Source organism: Condylura cristata, unplaced genomic scaffold, assembly GCF_000260355.1.
Source record: "Condylura cristata isolate star-nosed mole 26May11 unplaced genomic scaffold, ConCri1.0 scaffold00002, whole genome shotgun sequence".
NCBI lineage: Eukaryota > Metazoa > Chordata > Mammalia > Eulipotyphla > Talpidae > Condylura > Condylura cristata.
The window spans coordinates 6,071,213-6,095,676 of record NW_004567103.1 but is presented as its reverse complement, the minus strand read 5'-3'; the positions used below and the strand labels follow the sequence as shown (position 1 = coordinate 6,095,676).

The 24,464-nt window shown below is 45.6% G+C and overlaps 1 protein-coding gene across 1 annotated transcript in view; it reads right to left on the bottom strand.

Annotated features, from left to right (window-relative positions):
• COL4A4 (collagen, type IV, alpha 4) overlaps positions 1–24,464 on the bottom strand; it is a 103,490-nt gene that overhangs the window by 68,907 nt on the left and 10,119 nt on the right. Inside the window, exons 2-8 of the mRNA XM_012728371.1 lie at positions 21,716–21,840; positions 21,098–21,140; positions 15,899–15,976; positions 3,145–3,279; positions 2,463–2,507; positions 1,388–1,504; positions 238–306 (exon numbers count right to left, since the gene is read on the bottom strand). Of these exons, the coding sequence (XP_012583825.1) occupies positions 238–306; positions 1,388–1,504; positions 2,463–2,507; positions 3,145–3,279; positions 15,899–15,976; positions 21,098–21,140; positions 21,716–21,762 (534 nt within the window). The 5' untranslated portion in view covers positions 21,763–21,840. The remainder of the gene's footprint in view (positions 1–237; positions 307–1,387; positions 1,505–2,462; positions 2,508–3,144; positions 3,280–15,898; positions 15,977–21,097; positions 21,141–21,715; positions 21,841–24,464) is intronic.

The window sequence follows — 24,464 nt, the reverse complement described above, 5'->3', positions numbered from 1 at the left end:
AAGGTCAAGAGTCCTGAAATGAAGGTATCTGCGGCAACCTCGCGATGGTTGGGAGGTACCAGCAATTACAGCAGAGAAGTGTTAGCCAAGGGGCTTCCCAGAAGCAGAAACGTGGTCCCAGGGCCCCAGGTAATGGTAAAGCCTGTGCACTTGGGCACAATGCAGCCCGTGTGCTTCCCGCAGGGGCTACCTGTGTGCAAACAGAATGCGCAAGCCTCCCGGGATCACAGTGCCTACCTGAATGCCTTTAACAGCACCCGCAATGAACACCGAATTTCCTTTTTCTCCATTTTCCCCTGGAAGGCCCTGGTAAGAAAATACTCATTAAGAGGGGGTGAAAGCATATTGTTATTCCAGTATTTACTTTTCGATGTGAAGTATTACTCGCCGATAAAATGAACATTATAGTCATGTTGCATTAGTGGAGATTGTTTCTTCTCTTCTTGTTATTAATGCTGTGGGTCTCATATGTGTTTATTTGATATTCAGTTAAGATATACTAAGGAATTTGTAAACTCAGAGTATTTATTAAAATATTTGCTATATATATATATAAACGCATAATACACTTTTATAAATAACATACAACACATACAATCAATATTAATTTATTAATAGCTATTTACTAATTATTCAGTAGGAAAATTGCATTTTTCCTTACAATATAATTCATATGTATCATTCTTATATGAAAACAATTTTTAATTATTTTATTCCTTAGAAATGAATTTTTTAAAAGTTGATTTTATCCATTTCAGAATTTGTATTCAAACTAGAATCTGGGCATCCTTGTAAAATGAACTTCTGGGAAAACAGCATGTTCCTTTTGGAAGCTCTTTATGTGAGCAGCAGGTTTCATCAGGGTATTTAAAAATTGAATGAAATGCCTCAGTGTGTTCTTCCCGCTCCCAAGTTTTCCTGTTTAATTAACATGTTAATATATTTGAAATTGATTGTCACATTAAGGTCCTATTATTTTCATATGTGAAGCTCCTATAAAGGACCCATTGCTTTCCAAGCTCAACTGTTCCAGAAGATCGCCTGACTTTGCTCCCATGGGAGAAGCTAAAGCAGCCAGGAGCCTCTCAGTAGAGCGCCAGTCAGGACCTACCGCCTCCTTCCAGAAAGCCTTTCAGGGCGTGGAATAAAAGCAGCCTCCTCCCGGCCTCTTCCCGGCCTCCCCTCGGCCTCTTCCCGGCCTCCCCTCGGCCTCCTCCACAGCCCCAGGGCCCCTCACGTCCCAGGTCAGCTGCCTCTGTCCTCACCCCATCACCCCTGTTCACCATGTAAGTCACACAGGCCCCAACTGCTTCTTCAAGATGAACCTGTTCCCTCTGCAGGACATTTCACCTAAGATTCTCCCTGGGGTGAGTTCTAGGTGTCTTACTGGGGGGCCTTCTGGGCCGGGAGTTCCTCCTCTTCCGGGAAAGCCGGGGTCCCCTCTTGAGCCATTGTAGCCGTCCCGTCCAGGTTTCCCTCTGGATCCTGGGGGCCCAGGGTGCCCCTGCAAGAAACAAAATACCGAGGCGTTTATGGAAGAGTCAGAGGCACCCGGCGGGGTGGTGGGGCAAGGACAGCAGAGACCCACGGGTTTCCTTGTTTGCTGTTCTGTCCCCCACCCCCGGGATGAAATGGTAAAGAATGAATAGAACATGAAGCCAATGACTGCGTGAGCACGTGTCACGGAAAGCAAAACCTTTGTATGAAAACAGAACTGTTAGCATCAGTAGTAAATTCTGTTCCAGATTCCTAATGCTGCAAAAAACAATCAAAATTTATACTGTGACTGTATCAAGTAGCTGGGGGAGAAGAGATTGATTCTGTCCATTTTTTTAGGGGTCAACAGAGGATTTTGTCACCTTTGCTTTCTCTCCCCAAGCCCCCACCCTCAATCCCATCTGCCCCTCCTCCATGAGCCCCTAAGTTCCCTGACCCATCCTCTACTTGTTTAATTTCATGACACCTCCTTCCCCACATGAGCAATGTTGCATGGGAAAAAATAAGCAAATTTCCGTATAACCCAATTTAAATGAGTTTTGTTTGGAGTACTTGGGAGATATGGACACTTTCCTTGAAGCCTTTCAAAGACTCTGATGCATTGGAAAGCCCTTAAATTCCTCTTTTATCTTCACTTGGTTTTCTGGTATGAAATAAGTCAAGCCTATTTCCAGTGCTGGGACCTAGTGACAAATGAATTTTTTCACACATTTATTTACAACTCACTTGTTGAGAGGATTTTCTGTAACCTCCTTGACAACCTTGTTATTCAAGTAAAATGCCTTGATGTTAGAGCTATTGTACATGATAAAGGTAAGCCCCCTTCTCTGCCCTAAAGTGAGCATGTGAGAAGAGCTTGATGTGTGTGTGTGCATGTGTGTTTGATACTGAGGGTTATGATGTTTTCTGGGTTTGGAATGTCGCTTCATTCTTGAAAAGATTGGAGGAAACCTCAGGATACTTACAGGCATGCCATCCAAACCTGGAAATCCAGGAACACCTGTTGGACCCTGAAATCCCAGAAAACAAAAAATTGAAAAATTAAAAACACTTCACAATGACTGTGACCTATTTTTACATTGATGCTCTTAACCGTGAAGGTTTACGAATCTGCCTTTTTGCACTTTGTTTGTGTACCTCGGAAGCAAACTTGGCAGTTTCAATTCACAGAAAATATTCATACTTGAAATTCCTGGGCTATTTCTGTCCTGGAGAAGCAAACTCTTCAATGTAAACTCCAGTAATTTACAGGACTTTGTTCCCACATTTGACCTCCGCAAAGCAGGGGGAGAAGCTCAAATTCTCTTCAATGGGGAGTAAGTTGTGTTTATCCACACGGTGACATGTGATGTAACACTTTTACAGGAGTAAATTCAAATTACATGAGTTGTTATAGAATGACCACTAAGCTATATTATTGAACAGAAAAAGAAAAACTCAATACAAAACTACAGCATCAAGTGATTTTTCTTTTAAGCTGTGACAGTGTCGGACCCCTCGCTAAGTACACAGAAAAGAAGGCACACTCTTCTGGAAAGGAGAAAACTGATGCTCGGAGGGGAGTTCAGATGTCACTTAAAGGTCAAGTATTTGTGATTATAAAAAATCCGGTGAGAGGCTGAGACGAGTCTTTCCTAAGAGGTTTACCTGGTCTCCTTTGTCCCCCGCTGCTCCTGGAGGGCCGCTGTCACCTATCAGTCCTTTCTTTCCTGGGATCCCGATGGGTCCTGGACCTCCCAGGAGTCCGATTGGACCTTGTGGCCCAGGAGGTCCTGGGAGACCCTAAGGAGGAAGATTTTATAAGTGCATATGTGTGTAAGAGAGTGAATTGTAAGTAGGACCTTATAACACAGACATATATAGGCACAGGGGCTTGCAAAAGACTGGAAAATTAGAGACAGAGCCTCTAAGAAGAATACAAATGAGCAATGAAGTACAGCAAGAAATACACCATTGCCTAACGTGAGCTGAATTAAGCTGCATACCGCAAGTCTCATAAATTTGAATGACAGCACACACACACACATACACACACACACAAGTGTTTATGGTCCTCTTCGGATGTTCATTCTGTCAGTGACATTCATTGATATCAATCGAGGAGCTTAAAGTATTAATATCTTAGCACCATTATATCAGCAACACTAGTTAATATCAGGTTAAAAAACAGATTATCTGTTTCAAATGATCCATGACTTGCCTGCCCTTGTAGGGGCACACACTTCTTTTTTAGCTCCTACTAACTGATTTCTTATTATAACTTGGAACTCACTCTCCCTGCCACATCTGACTTTCTAGGAATAGAAAGATCACCTCCTTTTTTTAGGTGACCTCAGTTGCCTGCTGGACCCACAGGGGAACACGTTTGGCAGAGACCAGGAACTCCCCACCCCTTCTTGCCTGCCCATCCTGAGGCGCACAGTAAGTGCTCAGTTATCGCTCTGTGGAAGCTCCTGGGCATATCGCCATCTGTTCTGGTCAGGAGAAAGGGCGCCTGACTTCAGAAGAGCTCTCTTCCCTCCACCCTGAGACGTAGCTTCTCCCTCTGTCCCAGCCGAATTGCTCCACAATCCCGCAGACACATTCCCTCCAGGACTCAACTTTTAAGAGCCGTGGATTCTGATACTACCACTTCTGTGACTCCACTCAGACTTGTGTGATATTCAGAGTTCCCTGTCAACAGCTCCTTGGACCAGTGGGCTCTTCAGCTTAAATATATATATATAAACTTAATTCAAAAATACACCTACACACTTGTGTTTATTTCAGCACTATTTACCATAGGTAATGTATAGAAACAACCCAAATGTCCCAAAATAGATGGTTGGATCAAGAAGATGCGATACATATACACACAAAGGAATACTACTCAGTAAGTAAAAATGATAAGCTCGGGTCATTTGCAGCAACATGAATGGAGTTAGAAGGGGGTCATGCTCAGTGAAATAAGCCAGAAGGAAAAAGAAAAATATCAGATGGTTTCACTTATAGGAAGAATAAAGGGAAACCAAGTAAGGGATCAGGTAAAAATAGCAATAATAAAAATAATAAAAACAAAATCAGACGGCAACCATAAATCAGAGACATTCTGCGAGGGAGGGGAGGGAGAGGGACCCAAATGGGGGGAGAAGAACACAAGATGCTTTGGTGATGGTGCACGGTGAATTGGTGGTGGGAATTTTACAGGGATTACCCAATGATGTCAAAGATAAGTAAAAAATAATAATTTTTTAAAAACTATCCAAAACGGATCTCTTGACTTCCTCAAAATCTGAGCTTGTATCTATCCACCTAATCCAGCCAGACAATCCTGCCCGCTCACCTTGAAATGCTCCCTCCTGTCATACCCACATCCAGTCCAGAAGCGACTGCTGGCTGCAGTGCACTAGCGAAGTGGATCTGAATCCAGCCTCGCTCTCTGCACGGCCCTCCAGCTGCCGCATGCCGCGTCTCTGGCCTCCCAAGGGCTCCCCACGCCTTCTGCCCTCCTCGGACCTCTCTTCGCTGAGTGTTCTGTGGGGCAGGGTTGCTGGCTCACCTCACATTTCCCACCACTGCCTTCCACAGAAGGGAAATTCCCTTGGAATGAATAAGGGTCGGTGGTCAGCCATGACCATGTGACAGGCCTGAAGACCCCACACGACGCAGGAAGTCACACTCTGAATGGTCAGGGAGGAAGGAATGTGGGTGGGGACTCAAGCAGTTCTCGCAAATGAAATTTTTATGATATACACATTGGCTTTATTCATGCGAATTTACTTGTGTTTTTTATATAATAATGTAGGGGGTTGAGACTATTTGAGCTAACTCAAAACTCCCAATCTGGGTGTCTGACCTCACTCTCAGTCCACAATCCGATGTGAGTAGAGAACATCTCTGGTTCCTGTGTAAGTAACTTGTGCGAAAGAAGCAGAAGCTGCAAGCTGAGGCATTTCGGCAAGGCTCTGCTAACAGACGCAAGGGGTGGGCACACAAGCCCAGGACAGTGGCAGCTGTCCAGCCAGCTGTTACGTCCACACACTTCAGAACCCGGGTTATTTCATGACCATTTGAACACATCGCAGTGTTCACCTGAAGGCGGGATGTTGACCTGAGGCTTTTTATGCTCCCTTATAGCCGTCAGCTCCCGGCCTCTACGCCCCAAGCCCACACTTCCTAGCTGTGTGACTTTGGGCACGTTCCTTAACCTCTCTGTTCCTTAGCTTCTTCATCGGTCAGGGCTTTTGGACATGAGAATAATGATGTGAAATGTTTAGCTTACTGCCTGGCACATCAAAGCTACCTGTTATTGCCACTAGTTCACAGTCCAGGGGGAGAGAGAGAGAGACTTAGGTCATGTGAGCCCAGCTGTCAAGAAACAAAAGGACAAACATTTTCTCCACATGCCTGTTTACCGGTGAGCATTTCTGGACAGATATTCTTGATAGCAAGAAATGGTACTTAGTTGTGTCTCCCGTGTGAAACCCAAGCCAGGACGAGGCTGTGGTGCTTGGTGAACTTCTTGTGCCCACAAGGGCAGCTTCTAGCATCAAGATTAATTACCAACTCGCCTTCCCCAGGAAGTCGTTGATTTGACAAACATTATTGACAACCAACAACCTCCCCCCTGAAGCTCAAAAGTCAAAATTGCACTTTGCACGATCTTTCCCTTTTTTTTCTTCATCATCCATCATCATAATAGCAGCTATCTATTGAATACCCATAAAGCCAGAAATGCTCACATTTTTCAAAGAAGCTTAAATGTATAAATATGTATTACACAAAAGACAGCAATAAAATATATAATTATGCAGGCACAAGCCTCTTGGGGGCATTTTGAGGACACAGCCATTTACTGAGATAGCGCACAATGCTAAAATACAATCCAACGAAAGAATAAATGATTTCCACTGACCTTTTTTACCTATGCAAATTAATCTTACTTAGTAAGATTGATTAATGTAAGTTCAAAGCTCCCATTTTCCCTTAATCTTAAAGTCCATTCTCATTAAGTTTTGGTATTATCTTTTCATGTGAAGAAAGCTGTTCAAATTGCTTTTTGTGCAAGCTGTGTTTTATAATCTTATATTATTTAGAAACATTGCAAGCTGTTTCTTTATGTTCATAAGGGGTGAGAAAGTGGCGGCCGATTAACTAGCCACAAATTTCCTTAACACATTTCATGTTAGACGGGCGAGGCCGAATCCTGACAGCTGATGGAACTGTGGGGAGGTGGAGCTTTGTAGCACAGTGTGAGGAAGAGAAAGCGACATCTGTACAGAACATGTACCCTGGCTTGAGAAAGTGGCGTCTGATTGCTTCTAGGAAGAAAGAAAACAAGGAGCGATTATTTGCCTCAGGGACCAACATTGACGTTTCCGCACACGCATTACATCACTTCCGGACAAGCCCTGCACGTCACTTCTGGACACCTGCTGCCCTTCCGGACTTTGTTGTCCTGGACCAGGGTTGCCTTCCAGTCACCTGTCAGTGCCCAGGAGGAGTGACTGCCCGTCTCTGCACCCCCCACACACCCTTCAGACTCAGATGCTTCCCAGAACACCTCTGTGTGTGCCCCACCCCCCCACAGGGGTAGACACCGGGGCAGGGAGGGCGACACCTGGGGGAAATCTAGTTGAGCCTCTGTCCCGGGACCCCAGGAAAGGTTTCCAAGGGCCAGTAAAGCCTGAGGAGAGCCAGTAAATGCCCAGGGGGAGAGAGAGCAGCCCCCCACCCTAACCTAGAGGCAGATTGATAAAACCCCAGGAAAGCTTGAAGCCGCAGAAGGGAGACTGAAGACCTGGCCCCAACCTGCTGCTGGGCTGACCACACCCCAGGGGCACAGGAGGAGAACCAGTCAGAAAGTGCTGCCTGGACTGATAAACCAGGACCCTGGTAGGCCTGCACAGTGGGCCCCAAGAAGGGGGGGACGAGCACTCATTGTGCTACACTTAAGCCAACAGCACCCCCCCCCCCAAACTTCCCTGAACTCTGCCCTCCCAGGACCTCTCCGCAGGTCTCCCTTCATTCTCTTTGAACTTTTGTTCCTGTTAAAGACTGGCTTTGGAATCTTTCCTGGCCATATGGACTGAGGAACCCCAAACCCAGTAATACCAGGATGTCTCATCACCCGTGTGTCCCCTACCCCACACCCTCTGGGCTTGGGGAACAGAGTCTAGAGGCCCAAGACCATGGTCACAAGAAAGGTGGACTCCGGTCCCCCACCCCCAGAAGACGGGAGCCGGAGGACAGCTGCCTTCTCAGCCCTGGAAGTGGCAGAGTGGACATGTCAGCGGCCATGTGAGGGCCCCCCCAGGAGCAGAGGAGCCCACTTTGTGACCCTGGCTGCCACCACTAGCTGAGCTGAGACCCAGCATTGCAGGACTCACGGCCATCACTAGAATGGAGAAACCCACACCACTAAATGCTACTTTTTTTTTTACTTTGCTCTCCTCACTTAACCTGACACTTGCTGCTGAACAAAACAGATAACACGCATCTGTGTGCTTCCTGCTGTGTCCTGTGCTGTGATAATCCTCACCGTGGGGACAGGGAGCAGAGCATTTGAAGAACTGAAGCCCAGAAGGGCTGCCGAGGTAGCCTGCCGCGGGGAGTGGCAATCAGGACTTGGCACGTGACCTGCCTCAGACCTTGCGTGACATTGCATGATGAGGTGGCCTGGAATTCAGCATCCGTGAGATGCTCGGGGACATACCTGGTGAGGCCAGCAGGCTTGAAGCAGGGGGGTGATAACCTTAGGCCTGGCTTTGGGATGAGCCCTGCAGGGAGATTAAGGCTGTCTTCCCAGAGTGCCTTTCATGCACTGCAAGATTTGGCATGTTTTACATTTAGTGCCATTTCCCCCATTAATAGGTGTTTTATTATGGGACGATTTTTTTTAAAGGAAATATACTAAACTTGGCATAAAACTACGTCATCTGTCAGAAAGCTGCTCACAAAAACTTTCCCAAAGACCGATCTTTGAAATGCTCACTCGTTCATCCAATGGGAGTAAATAATTTATCCACAGCCATAGAGAGGATACTTCCATTTTTATTAAATGATTTCATATAAAAGGAAGCCATTAAAAAAAAAAACTACGTTAACGTAGTTAAATATGTGAGCTTGCTGATTTATAGAGCTAGAGTGGAATTAACTTTAGGATGAACAGGCATAAATCACAAGCTCATAAAAGGTACTTCTATAACTTAAAGAACCATTAAATAATTAAATAACCACAGGGATTTTGTATCTTTGTAAAGAACCATTTTAAAAAAATAAATATCCTACTCCTCACTAAGCACCACTCCCCAGGAACAATGGCAAGATGCCCAGTGGCTGCTGTCCAGGGTTTGGGCAACAGGGGAAAGGCCCTTGGTGCCCAGTGGGTCGTGATGGACCTGTAGATTTAGTGTCTGTTTTTTTTCTTCTTCTTCTTCTTTTGTTTCTGTGTGCACCGGGTCACCTGCAGGGATCTGACTTTCAGGGTGAGACTGAGTCAGAACAGCAGTTCACTGAATCCTGAAATGCTGATGGCTGGACAGTCAAGGAGCCCTCGGCCAGGGAGGCCACTGGACCATCTCAGAGGCCAGGCTCACCCATGTTCTCTGACATATCCCTACACTCTGCCTCCCACAGCTCTGAGGTCAGCCGTGCAAACCAAGACTGGATGGATGCAGGCTCAGCCCTGCTGACCTCTGAGGCTAGAACATTCCTTTCAGTGCCGTCTGAGTCGTGTGTTGTGGGCAGCCTCTTGAGTGGCTTCAGGTCAAATTATTTTTACTGGACAACTTGGTAGAAGTGACATCCAGAGAAGAGTTTATGCACATTTTCAAAGACCCAGTTCTTCAAGTCAACCCTGTGGACTGTCACTGATCTGCATGAGCCAGGAGCCAATAATCTAAGACACAAGAAACTGTCATGTTGGTACCAGGAGGGTTGGCAGAGACTCGCAGACGGACAGTGACAAGGAGGTGCACTCTGTTTCTGCAGTTACTTCTGACACTTTCCCAACCAGAAGGTCAATCCATACCAAGTATAAACAGTGCTCATTAACTGACTCGTTGATTAATAAATGAATGAAGAAATAAATAAAAGGTGATTTTATTATTTTGGTTACACACAGATTTCCAGATTTCCTTAATATCAAAGGTATTGTGGGAAGAGGAATGACTTTACTTATGAAGCTGGGGTTATGTGCCCATCATTCTCCAGACCTCGCCTCAGTGTCAGGAGCACTGAGAAAGGTGAACTGTTATTCCCATGCAGCTAAGGAAGGAAGTCTGCTTGGCATAATCACTCAGCCGCACACAGTGCAGAGGTTGGCTCTGTCCCCGCCACCTGAGACAGACACAGTAGGGTCCCCGCACCGATCCAAACTCAGCCACACCTGCTTCGTCTAAAAACTCACCTTGATGTGCTATATATTCATTTACAAATTTTCCTTAGGGAGGTCTTAAATTAATTCAAGACCTCTATGTTATGATATTAAAATCTAATTTTCTGGGCCCTCCCTGGTGGCGCAACAGATCAAAGTGCAGCACGATGAAGCTATCCGCAGCACCTGCAGCACGAATTCTATCCCTGGCCTGGGAGGTGACCCACAGGACACAGCAGATCTCTCCTGCCTCTCCGCTGCTCCCCTTAGCAGTATGTTTCAATACATCTGCCTGTTCTGTCTACTCTGTCTCTGGTGAATACTCCCACCCCCTGTACCTCTGGCCTGTACCCCAGTTCTTGTATGCATAAATAAATCTTTTAAAAAATCTAACTTTCTAGCCCTGTCCTATCTCTTTGGTTTTCTAGAAGCTTCCTTGAATCTTTTCTCCCATTTTCATGCTCATCTTGTCAGAGATGAGCCCAGCCCTCACCTCTGATTCCCTCCTCGTCATCCCGCCCTGGGCAGGTGGGGTCACTGTTCCACAGCTGTCTTGCCTTCTATCCCTCATTCTCCAAGTCCATCATCTGATCAAACATACCCCATCTTTGAAAGAAATCTCATGTGTCTGTTTACTTCCATCCCATGGCGGAGACCATGGGACATAGTTTCTCCACTCTCGTTCTGCTCCTACACCCAACTGTCGACTAATATTCCCTTCCCATGTCATTGCTTCAACATCCGCCACAGGGACCCCAGCCAACCCCAGTCCTGCAATGCCCACCAGACCCTGCACACCACGCTGTGCCTTGGGCTTTCCCAAGGGGATGGCTGTCTCTCTCCATCTGCTCAGTCTCCCTTCCTCCAACAGAAAGGATGATGGTGGCGACGATGGGGGTGTTCCAGATCATTCTGAGCATTTACTCTGTTCCAGGCATGACATGATGCCACACCAACTTCTTCTGGAATCCTAAATCCACAAAGCAGAAAGTCACCCTAAAACATGAGAAGCAAGTGACTCAAGGCCACTCAGCTAGAGGAGCCACGACTCGAACCCGGTTCACCCCACCCGAGGTTGCTGTATCCTTTCAACCCCATCCTTAGCAATCTGCTTCACCTGCAAACTCTCACACGCACCCTAAAATAATGAACACCCACACCTGCGTTTCATTATTGTTTCGTGCCTGCTACTTCAACAACTGCTTGGGGTGATGTCTTCTAGTAAGCTTTGTTGCCATCCCGGCCCCAGGCCGTGCCCTGCACAGCATGTATGCTAAATATATACTCTGAATGCCAAGTTCACGACGACTTCTGTAGTGAAAAAGTTACCCAGCAACCCCTCACGCCCAATGCTGGGTGTAATTCTACAGTGCTGCCACCAGGGGGCGCCACAGCATCACGTAACGCTGCAGCGTAAATCCGAGGTCTCCACCAGGGTCCTGCAGATTATGAGGCAAACTGCTGAATGAATAACAGCAAGAGTTACAACGAATAAATGACAGATGAAGGCACAAAAACAGACAGTCCAACGGGGCTGGACTCAGGCTGGCACGGGGCCTGACCCGGGGTTTCAGCTCTGTCCGCAGGCAGCCTGGGGCCGGGAAAGCTCTGCGCTGCACAGCGCATCAGTCAGCCCTTGACTGGGCGGTGCGGGAGCGGCACCCCCATTGTTCTTAAACGGTGTCCTGGGTCCCCAACATCAGAGGCCTATTGTGGGGCCTGACGGGGGAGGCGCCCTGAGCAGCGAGCCTGACTGTCCGTCCTGTCCCCCGCTCTGCTGCCCCTTGACCTCTCCCTGCTTCTCTCCTGCCGGTGCGCTTCTGCGCCTCCTCCCTGCGGGGTGCCTGGGCTCCCCGCCGCCCCTCGTCTCCTCTCTTGCACAGAGGTGTCCAGGTCCCTGGGCTCCTGAGCCCATCACATCCAACAACCAACAATCCCGGGTCTCCCTCCCCAGCACAGACGCTCTCCGCGGCTGGCAGCCTCAAGGCTCTCCAGCGCCTCAGACCCGAAGACAACTCCAGCAGAAGCTCAAGAAGCAGGGAGAGTGGCGACGCTGGCCTTAGGCTTTTGCCTCTTGAACTTATCAGAAAGTCAAGTTCGTTTTACACCTCCTGGAATGAGGGGGTTTGTCACACCGCCCCGGGATAGAAGGCGACACGAGTCCTCCAGGTGTCCCCGGGTGACCTCCGAGCCCAGGGCCACGCTGCTGTGCTAAGCTCCAGCAGCTCAGCCGGACCCCACCGCAGGCGCTCCCTACCCCGGGCCCGTGGGAACAAAGCCAGGGTGTCCAGGGCGTGCCCACTGCCTTTCCCTGGGGCCCCCAAGGCCTGGCCAGGCGCAGCGGGAGGCCCGAGCGGTGGCTGCAGGGGAGCGGAGCTGCCTCTGCGCACCGCACAGCCTCGCCCCTCACACCACAGGCCGCGGCAGACGCCTGGCACTGGCACAGGCGCCTGCCTACTTACTCAAGACATGGGAAATACCAGGAGTCCCCGTTACATTGTGTGTCTGGGGGCCTGAAAACTAGCACAGCTCAGAGAGCCGCTTCCCTGGGGGTCCTTGGCCCCGTTCGGAAACTGGGGTTTGAAAGAGAAATGCTTCTCTTTCCTAAAACCTTTGTAATTTTGACGAGTGCAGGCAGGTGTCACTCTTCTCCGAAAAGGCTGCCCTCAGAGACGCTGCTTCCTCTCCCCCTTGGGGGTACCTCAACTGCCGCACCTACGGGCGGGTCTCAAGCGTAGGGGGTGTGAAAAGCACAGCCCAGGCTGGGTGCTGTGGCCCCCAGCTGCCGGGCCAGCTGTTTCTCACCCACAAGCACTGCCCCATCCTTGCTGAGCCCTGGCACAGGCCAGGGCTCCGTGGGGCGTAGTTGTTGCTATGGAAACCACCTCCCGGAGGACTCTGCCGCAGAGGCTGACCGATGGGGTCAGATGGACCAGATGGACCCTCAGGTGTGAGCTGCCGCGGGGTTCCCAGGTACGGGTCTGTTAGCTTGGTCATTTTGGAAACTGCAGCACCTGCAAGGTAGCGTGAAGGTGCTCGCTTCTCTCTATCTCGCGCACAAACGCTGGCCTGGACATTGCGGGGCCCTCTGGGCAAGCTCGTCAGTGGCAGTGTGGGTTACGGACGCGCTGCGGTGGCCGCCATCTGCCGTGGCCGCCATCTGCCGTGGCCGCCATCTGCCGTGGCCGTCGGACCGCGATGGTTATTAATTAGCCACGTGCCCTCAATCATAGGAGGAACCCTCCTGGGGGGCCCTGACCCCCAAAGCCTGCTCAGCCAGCCTTCCCCCGCGCAGGCTGAGAAACCCTGCAGCTGAAGCTTCGTTCCTGTAGTTCTGCCCACTTTTCATCTTCAGAATCCAGGCTGATAATCCTGACAGGGAGGCAAGAAGCTAGCAGCAGACGGGGCGCCCTCGCGCGGAAATTTACTCAACGTCCAGGCGCTCTGCTTTGTGTTTACAGGACCAGTGCGTTGTGAGGCTCCCACAGTCCCAAGGCCAAAGCCCTGCCCCCACCACCCCGTCACCTGCTTCCCCCGATGTGTCACCTCAGGTGATATGCACCTGTTGAGTTCTCCAACGAGGACAAGATGAGCGACGGGTCAGTTCCCGGAGGAGAAGGGTGACCCCGGAGAATGGAGAGAGCAAATCCCAAAGGCTTCTCAGTGAAGTTTCTCGACTTCTGCCTTGGAACTTAATGCACCAAGATATGACCCAGCTGACTTACGTGAACTTTGGGGTGTGAAAAGATGGCTCTGAGCCAGAGATAGTGGATGGGAAGAAGGGAGGGGTGCTGGGGGGGACAAAGAGAGCGAGTTCTAGAACTGTGTGGGTGAGTAGGACCATATGGGAAATGTTGACGAAGATGCGAACTGCCCAAGTAAATTCCAGTTTTATCGTGGAATGCGGGCTCCCGGGAGCATGGCGGACCAGAGAGTGAGACTGCAGGAAAGGTTGGCAGTTTTTTACTGATTTGAAAATTTCTAGAGGGAAACTGGCTTGCTAATGTGTGATTTTTAGCTCTCAAACCACATAACTGGGACAGTTTTTGAGCTTTAAGTCCTTTGACCTCTGTATTCAAAAGTCACAAAGCTGAGGTTGTGTGGACTTTCTAGTGGCCAGACTCCCTGGAATGGGATATGATATTCACATCACATCCTTCATTCTAGAAAAAAATGATAAAACTCTCTTTGCTGTCAAGCTAGTGACTAAAGCAGAACTTTTAAATGTCCCATCCTAGTCCATGACAATACATACGTTTTCCCCATGGAGACAACAGTCAAAACCAAGGAGCTTCCTCCCTGAAACCCATACAGAGTGATTCAGAACCCTGCCCCCAGTGCCCTAAGGGAATAAGACAGCGCACAGCTCAGACGCCACTGTCCCATCTGTGCTGTGGACGGTCTTACTTCCTAGGGCCCTGAGTGGCTTCCCTGGCCCGGACCTCACCAGAGCCAGCAGCAACCCCTCTGTGCAGAGGTGACAGCCGAAAAGTGTCTCCCGACGTGGCCATGTGTCCCCACTGAAACACCTGTCAGCCTCATTTCAGCAGAGCCCACACTGGAGCTTCATCAGGGCCAGCACCCCTCCCGTCAGGGGGCCGGCCGTCCCGCCTCTCCCTTACACTGATCCACTCTTGACTGAGCCAACCACTGCATCTTTCCCCTGTCTTAAGCTCAAAAGTCCTTAAAATTGAAGTCCACTGATTTGTTTTCCTTTTCGTCTTTACAGTCTTGGGGGTTTATATTAACACCCTCACCCCAAGCTGGGCTTCCAGCAGCCCCCCATCACCTGTCCCTTGCACAGGAGAGGCTGAAGAGCTTCTGACAGTGCTCGTTTTTCATGTCCTCACTAGTCTCCTTGCAATGGTGTTGTGAAGTTGTATCACAAAAAGTGGCTGGAAAAAGCTGGAGATAAATTCTGGCCTCCATGTTTTAACGGCATGAAGAGGAAACAAAGGCAGAGGGGACTTGCCTAGGGCGTGCTTGGAAGGGGCTGCTCCTCGGAGCAGGTGGGGAGACCACGCAGCTCGCACACCTGTTGTGCGCCAGAAGGAGAGGTGGAGGGAATGGACGCCCCTGCCCTCTGGGCGGTGGTGTTTCTCTTCTCCCCACAGTGGATGCCGTAGGGTGTGTTTTGAGGGATACCTGGGCCCTTGCTGCAGCAGGCAAGTCACAAGCTAGTGTCATACACGACCGTGGGTGGCTCACTGACTCCCAGACTGTCTCTAAGGCTCCCTGGCAACCTGGGGTTGCTTATCTGAGGCACAAAACTTGGTAAAAGATGTAGATATTGATGATGTTGGGAGGAGAGAGTGTCCTGAACAAAAGCCACAAACTCAGGTTTCATGGACCCTACCCCCGCCCAGACCAAAGAGAGCTAAGACACCCAGGACTACAAATCCCATGATGCCAAGACACCAAGGACTATAAGTCCCATGATGCCAAGGCACCAAGGACTACAAGCCCCATGATGCCATCACCGCTGCAGGGAGGATGCAGGGTGCTGAGGATGGAGTCAAGCAGCCAGGCTTGGAATCACCAGAAGGGAGCCTGGAGGTGTCCTTGGTTTTCCGCCTGCTCTCAGCGTACTATTGGGCTTCCAGTGCAGCAGAACTGGTAGGACACAGTCACCAATTTATCTCTTTCTTGCCCCCTGAGTCATTCCTTTCTTCAGTTCCCCTTTTTGTAAATAAGCCCTTTTTAGCCGTTGTGTGCCTGCAGCTGGGTCTCATCCTAAGTCATTTTTAAGTTGCGTGTAAGGACCCACAGTCGGGTCAACGCATTTCCTATGGAGGTGCCCTGGGACAATGACAACCAAAGCCTGTTAAGAACCTGGGACCACATAATGTTAATTGTTCACCACGGTTCCACACTCAGTATGTTCTCTATGTTGATTCTTTTAAATTTCTTGTTGTAAGACCATCCAGCAATGTCAGGTGAACAAGATGCATCGCTGACGATGGCCAGTATTGCGCAGAGACTCTCCAGCTTATTCATGTTTTCCCTCCCCAGGTCATTGTTCATGTTGATTTTTCCACCACTTACCAGAGACCCTTTTTCAGGAAAGCAGTGGCAAACAGAGCAATCTCTTCCTCCACAGGGACCAATAAACTCCTTTCCACTCTAGAAAGGAAAAACACCTGATTGAGTATTTAGGGGTTCATCTCTCCACACAGGACATGTACAGTGTAACAAATGCTGAATTTCATTTTACACCTTACACTTCAGTCTGTGAAAGGAAAAGACTCTCACTGATACATTTAAACGGCAAATAACTTCCACTGTGGCTTGGTAGTAAAAGAATTGATGATAGTGGGAACAGAATAATATTAACGGAGCTTGGATTTAAAAACAATTATAAACCAGAGATATCCTATAGGGGAGTAGGAGGGGGGAGGACCCGAAGGAGAGAGTGAGGAAGATGCCCGACTGTGATGATGATGTAGGGGTGAAGTGGGGAAGGGGATGTAAACATTGTTTTCAAATGAACAATGTAGATAGATGTACAAATGAATGAGTTAAAAAGAAAAGCTTCCTTGTATAGCCACTTTGCTTTAATCTGAGTCATCTGCAATGTTCCAGGCTTGCTAAGTCCTCACTAAGTTGTGAACCACTTATTGCAGTCAGGAAAGCTCCGAGCACATAATGAGGTCTAATGAAACTGAAGCTTGGGCTTTGCGCACTCCTTGCTTTTCCTCCGAGATCCGCGAGGGGGCGCGTCTCCCTCCCTGGGTCAGTGTTCAGCACTCAGCTTTGGACTTTGGGCACTTGTATTTGAATCATTGGAGCCGTTTTCTCACTTTTAGCAACTTTTCTTCAAGTTTACTTATGCATAGAATAACTGAACTGAGGTGTAGGCCAGTCCGTGTGTGGGGAGGACAGGGGGGAGTTGTGAGAAGATTCACCAGAGACAGTGGGGAGCAGAACAGGCAGATCTACCGAAATCCACTGCTGAGGGGAGCAGCGGGCGGGTCAGGAGAGGTCTGCTGCACCCTGTGTGTCACTCCCTGACGGGGAACGGAACTCAGGCCATCCCAGCGATAGCACTGAGACTTCACCCCTCGGCCCCCCAGGGAGCCCCGTCTTCAATAATCTGTTAGAGCTACCCAACATCAGGTGATTTCCATACTGTAGTGCTTTCTACAAAGACATAGATGGGCGCCCTCTGGGAAAAACCAGCCCTGGTTCTCACAGATCCTTATTATCTACACCCAGAGCGACCATGCAAGGTATCATACATAGCAGAGTCAGAGTGTCCATTTCTATGACAAAGTGATGCCCTGAAGTGAAAGGAAGGCAGAAGGCAAGTTCAGCCCTGTCTAAACTGCCAAGGGAGGGAGGGGACATAAGAGAGGAAGGAGAAGGGGAGGGGGAGGGGCCAAGGTCGCCTGTTTGTTGGAAGCCAAGGGCTTGGACAAGAATAAAGGGAGGCTCTTGGGGCACCGCCGGCTGATCCGCCTGCTCCGGCTCTCACGATCGTTTGTGCATTAATAAAGGTATAAAGAAGTGCAATAAAGGAAATGTATTCCCACTACTGTAATCATAAGCCTTTTCAAACTAACTTAAGACTTTAACTGAAACCTTCAGAGCAGTGGATAATGGTGAAAAATAGAACAGTTGAACCAACATGCCTGGCTCTATGGAAGACATATATGTCCATATACATACATGTGAAACTAGCGATGGGTATACATGCGCGTGTGATTCGTGTGTACATGTGACTGGGAGGGAAAGGAGTCCAGCCAGTGTGTTTTTGTTTACAGTCACACAGTTTAGACATCTTTTTTTTTTAAAGATTTATTTATTTTTGCATACAGAACTGGGGTGCAGGCCAGAGGTGCAGGGGTGATGAGAGGATTCACCAGAGTGGGGAGTAGAACAGGCGGAATGACGAAGTACACACTGCTGAGGGGAGCAGCGGGCGGGTCAGGAGAGGTCTGCTGAAGACATCTTTTTTTTTTTCATGAAAAAATAGGCTCAGATATAATCCAAAACAAAATAATCCTTTCAACTGAACATTAATGGGAAAAATATCTTTATAAATAAAACTTATATGGAACATTGAAAGCATATAAGCATTTGGGCAAAGCCATTTGATTATTTATGTTTAAAAATGTGTTTGAAATTTCAGAAATATATGTCTGTTGAGCTTTGAGTTTGTTTATAAATACAAAAACATTAAGTTCAAAACCCTGATAAGATTGAAAACAAACCAAAAAAAAACAAAACAAAAACAAAAATAAAACAACACTAAATACCCAAGACCAGGTCACGACAGAGTGAAAGCACTTCAAATAACTAGTTTGAACTCAGGTTCATTTAAGGTTGGGTCATTACTATGTGCTCAGTGAAATATAAAAACAACCAAAGAAAACAGAAGATCAGCTGATTAGATGGCTTGATAATAAAGCACGTTTGTTATTTCACTGTTTTTTTTAAATTAATTGTGCCAAGTGTTACTGAGAATGTTAATTTCAGGATATTTTCCGAAAATTACATTTCAGGGAAGAATCAGTTCAAAATAGATCAGCAGATTCTAATAAAGAAACAAAAATAGTCACACATAAAGCTTTGACTGTACAAAAGAAAAAGTAAGAGGTGGTTTTAGCCTTCACAAAGATCTACATTAGCTATATGAGAATAACATAGCTTTAACAGGACAAGGCATTTATAAATGAAGAAGTGACACCTTAACAGATATCAAAGAAGCCCATTAAAAAATAAACAACGTCTCAGCCAACATTGAAAGTTTAAGCTATATTCATTGAGAAGATATGGACATTCTCAAAAACCACTGTTACTCTTCAAAGAGAAAAATGGAAGACTCTACATTTTGTCTCAGATATTTTTTAAACAACTGTTCATAAAAGGTTCGAGATAATAAAATACTAGTTAGTCGATTAAGAATCTGTTCTACATTTTGCTGCACCTGAGTTGGATCCCTGGCCAGAAGCTGACCTTCAGGGTACATCAGACCTCTCCTGTCCCACCCACTGCTCCCCTCAGCAGTGTATTTCAGTAGATCCACCTGTCCTGCTCCCCACTCTGTGTCTGGTAACTTCTTTCAGTCCCTGCACCTCTGGCCTATACCCCAGTTCTTGTATGCATAAACAAATAAATGATATAAAACCAGATTTCTATTTTAAACAAAAATAATCTGTACTTCTGCTTTCTTCTTTGAAGAAATCACATACACGCATGATAATAAAATTTCAAATAGTGTAATAATCAGAATATACATAATTCTTCCCAAGAGAGACAATTATTCTCCTCAAACAGATATTAGGCGTATGTGAGAATATGCAGTATGAGATCACACAAAGACACGTCCTTAGGTTTTTGGAGATTTGAACCTTATTGTGTGTGTGTGTGTGTGTGTGTGTGTATTATCCCAATGGCATATTGCTCTGTACCTGGCCATAATTATGTATTCATAATCATTCCAAATCAATGATGTGAGTATCCACCACAGCACTAAAACCTGTTTAAATCAGTCCTTATAGATGGACATTTAACTGTCTCCCTTTTATACTCCTGAATACACCCTGTAATTATTGGTAATATTATTCTGCATTTTTCTTTATTCATAAGTCAGAATAAGTAGTATGATAAATTCCAAAGGAAATTCCCATGTCAATTGTTATGTGAGTTCAAAATCCTGGTGGATTATAATTGTCTTTGTACTATAATAACAATACAATTTATTTCCTATGTCTTACTCAGTCTCTTATATTCCTCCTATAAATGAAACCATCTGATATTTTCTTTTTCCTTCTGACTTATTTCACTAGCATGATCCCTTCCAGCTCCATCCATGTTGCTGCAAATGGCCTGAGCTTATCTTTTTGATTGCCGAGTAGTATTCCGTTGTGTATAAATTAATAAAAAATAAGAAGGAAAATAAAATAAAATCCTGGTGGATAACACCAAATTGCCTTTCACAGGTTTTGCATCAATTTACAGGCCTATTTTTAAAAACACAGCTAAAGTATAGCTACTCTGAAGTTGTTCAACTCTCTCATTACCAGGAACCTATGAGAACATTCTTTGGCCGAGGACTTTTAGTCCTATGGCATCATTCTTGTGTTCACTTGTAAGCAACAAAGACATGAAATTTGGGACTCTGTAGGCTTTTATCATAGAAAAAAAAGAATATAATACTAAAGTAAATTTAGAAATGTATACATATATATGTATATGTATATATCAGTGTATTTTCATTCACTATTTCAGATTATGCTGTCAAATGTACGTGAACTAAATCGGGAAGTCTTACAATCCCTACTTCATGCAGAAGACCCAGTCTTGGGTAGGCTAAGGGAAGAATTGCTAGCAGAACTGAGGACAAGGGCTCTTCATTCCTTGACTCCTGTGCATCCTACTCCTAAGTAGTAGAGAAAGGAGACTGAGGTCAACTTTCCATTTTTACTTGCTTTGGAAGGACCTATGATAACTTGAACCGCAGGGATTAGATTGGGTGGATTCAAGCTCAAGAAGATGGATGGAGACATGTTCACTGGAGGGACTTTATCCTTGTCTCAAGGGCAACCTGACTGATAGGTGTGATTTCCCAGAAGTGTCTGGGTTTGGAAACAGAATCTTTTATGAGGAAGCAGAAGAAGGAAGACAATACAGGATGTTCTACGTTTATCTTTCTCCAGAGTTAAAATTGAATCTTATACTAGTGAACTTAATCTTGAAATGGCTCAGCTGTTTCCTGGCCCCTCCAACTTTTTTTTAAAGATGCATTTATTTATGCATACATAACTGGGGTACAAACCAGAGGTGCAGGGGTGGTGAGAGGCTTCACCAGAGACAGAGTGGGGAGCAGAGCAGGCCGACTGATGAAGCACACTGCTGAGGGGAGCAGCGGGCAGGTCAGGAGAAGTCTGACCTGTGGGTCATCTCCCGGGTGGAGGATCGAACTTGCACTGAAGCAGCTGTGCCAACTTGCAGTGCTGTGTTCTAACCCGTTGTGCCACCAGGGAGGGCCTCCTCCAACTATTTTTAAAGAAAGCATTATGTTAGTTATAAAATAAATAAATATACCTGAGCAATTGGCAAGTAATCTTGACTGCCGAACGTAAAAGAAACTTTAGAATGTTCATCTAGTCTGATGCTTAACTTTATAGATGAGAAAACCAAGTTTAACAATAGAAAACCAGTTGTTAAAAGTATAATAAAGGTAATGTATTTAATAAAGTCAATTTTCAACATGCAATCAGAGCTAATTAAAGCACTTACCCCACATACATGTTGTATAGAGAAGAGAATAACTATAAGTGACCTATGAAAAAGCAAACATGCAAATTACTTTAAATGCACATTTTCATATAAAGCAATCTAATAACAGAAAGAACAAGGGAATTAATTCTAGAAAGTTCTTTTCATTTGTAATGGGCTGCTGTCAACAGCTGACTGCCACAGTGACGAGGAAAATGCCATGTGCTCCTTGGCTGTCATCCAAGGCAGCGATCCCCCGGCGTGACACGAGCACACACACAGGCTGCCCGGGGCTGGATGGGGACCCCATGGGGCGGCTCTCCTGAAGCCGGTCACCCTCACCGCTGGATTTAGGGGAACCAAGGCACTGGCCATAGAGTTAGACCTTTGCTATTGAAAACCAGTAAGACAACAAGAGGCAGGAGCCTTTGGATATACAATGTCCCATTTGCTGATTATGTGGGTCAATTTAAGGAAAGGAAAGAGGATAGGAATTTAAAAATAAAAATAAGTCATGATAGGGCAGGCACAATCCACTGATTTCAGGAATAATGTGGCTTTTTGACACATGAAGCATTCAGATAACGTTCGGCGGTAGAAGTAGCTTAGGGAAGCCGGCGAGCACCCCAAGGCACTTACCAGGGAGTCAGAGCAGGGGGCGCAAGCCAGAGTTTTGCCAGGGTCATTTTTGCAGCGATCCCCTAGGATCTTGACCCTGCAAAGTCAGTCATTCTTCTCTTCTCCAGAAGAGTCTCGTTTATAATCTGTGTAAGTTAAATAGAAACACATCTCTTAAAACACTAAGCATTACAGGGTATAAAATTATTACTATCTTTATTCCTAATTAGGATGAAAATATTTCCTAAATGGGGAATTCAGTTTTTGTTTGACATAGTCTTTCTTTAGTGATGGCTAAGTGTAATTAACAAATATCACTTAAAAATAAAATAAAACATCCTTAAACATAAAAATGTTACCTAATTCTTTGCATGTCATACATACATTTTGAAAAAATGGAAAGATAGATGTGTGCAATGCTTGGCTAAAATTCTGGCATACATCTCAGTTCTTGCAAAACCAAACAAACCAACTACTGTTTCATGATACTGAGTGGAATATTCTTGTATTTAATCATGTCCCTTGAAATCCAGTTCAAAATTCACTAATTTTTTTTATATTATTATTCTTTGAAACTAGGGCAGGAACACTCTAGGATAGAATACACATTTTGTATATACAACAAATGCATGTAAATGTCTTTGAATAAAATAGTATAACTACGGGCCCTCCCTGGTGGCACAGCAGGTTTAAAGCACAGCACTAAGAAGCTAAAGCCACTTCCACATGAGTTTGATCCCCGCCTGGAGGTGACCACATGATGCGGCAGGTCCTGACCTGCCCGCTGCTCCCCTCAGCAGTGTGCTTCGTCGATCTGCCTGTTCTGCTCCCCACTCTGTCTCTGATGAAGCCTCTCACTGCCCCTGTACCCCAATTCTGCATACATAAATAAATAAATTTTTAAAAAAAATAGTATAACTGCTATGCAAAGCATTTTGGCAGTTCTTTAAAAAGTTGAGAGAATTTCCATATGACCCAGCAATTCTATTCCTAAAGACTTGATAATATGCTTACACCTATACCTGCTTGTGGATGTTTCTAGCACCCGTATCCATAATAGTCAAAAAGTAGAAATAACCCAATTCTACCAATTGAACGATAAGCTCCCTGTGTTCCCCCCACGCAATGGAGGGCCCTTCCACCATAAAGAGGAATGAAGTGCTGATATGATCTACATTGTGGGGGAACCTCAAAAATATGCCACATGAAAGAAATCCCCTATGGTATGATTTCATCCATGTACATGAAATGTCCAGAATAGACCAATCCACAAAGACAGATAATAGTAATTGTTAAGGGTTGGAGGGAGGGAGCATTGGCAGGTAGTGAGTTTCATATAAGGGTGATGGAAATGTTTTGAAGTTAGTTAATGGTGGTGGCTGAACCACATTGTAAGAGTACTAAAAACCACTCTAAAAGAGTTAAATGGTGAATTTTATTTTGTGAATTTAATGTCAATAAAAACAGAAATATATTTGACATAAAAACTCTACACTTGGGTAAAAGATGTCTTTGGTTTTAAGAATTGAAATATCTTCAATTTTTTTTTTGGCTTTGCTGAATATTTATACCTATGAGAATCAGGTAGAAAAAAGGTAACTGGAACTGTTGACTGATACAAGCTATTTTTACATTTCTGGATAAAATCTAGATAAACTAACTCAATGCTCTATTTATGGGAGATTAGTTTTCCAAACAAGTGGTATAGCAACACTCCATGATACAGTTTCAAAATCAAATAGGGGAAGAATCACCTTGAGTGCCTAGATATTTTCCTATCCTTAAATCTATCATTTCAAGTACTTATTAATTTGCATTCTAGAGGTAAGTGCCAATAAAAAAATTATTATTTTGAGAGGAATATACAAATTGACTTGAATCATTGAAAATGTATTTGATGTTTAAAACCTAGGAAATTGTCCAAATTAACAAAAATCTGAGATACTTGCATTTTAACTCAAGACACATGATGATCTCCTCTCCACACATATTGTCATAAAAGATAGACAAAGAGGGTTTATTAAAATAGAGTGTGGTCATGTTTTAAAGGAATACTATCTGGTCATGGTCCTAACATCTAGAGGATTCTCAATAGATTTTAATTGGGATTGGATGGATGGATGATGGATGGGTGGGTGGGTGGATGGATGGATGGATGGATGGATGGATGGATGGATGGATGGATGGATGGATGGATGGATGAGAGATGGATGGGTACATGGATGGATGCATGGACGGATGGATGGGTGGGTGGACCCTTCTGCAGAAAGCTAGCTGTTTTCTCATTAATTTCTGGGATGGCCAATGTAGATTACTCACTTGTAGGGAAAGGACACAGCTCTAGTGGAAATAGACTGGGCATATTCATCACCTTGCACTTGTTACATCAGATCTAGCAGGATGTGTTTTCTTTTTACTCATGGATTTGTCCCCAATTATATGCAGTTTATAATTGCTCAATATATACTTGTTGGATTAATGAACTTTTGAGACCTTTATAATGTGAATAAAACATACTTAGTATGGGACATAATATGAGGCTAATTTTAAATATAAATGAGGGAGTGGAGGAATGGAAGTGGAGGATGGAAAGAGGACACAAAGCATCCTGGGGGAAGAAATGAGAAGTGATACTCATTATTTGTAGGGCCTTCTGCTGAGACTGTTACCCATCTCAAGTAACTTAGTTTTCACCTCAGTTTAAGAAGGAAAATATTATTTCCACTGGATAAGAACAACAAACTGACCCTCTGAGTGATCTGTATAAAGT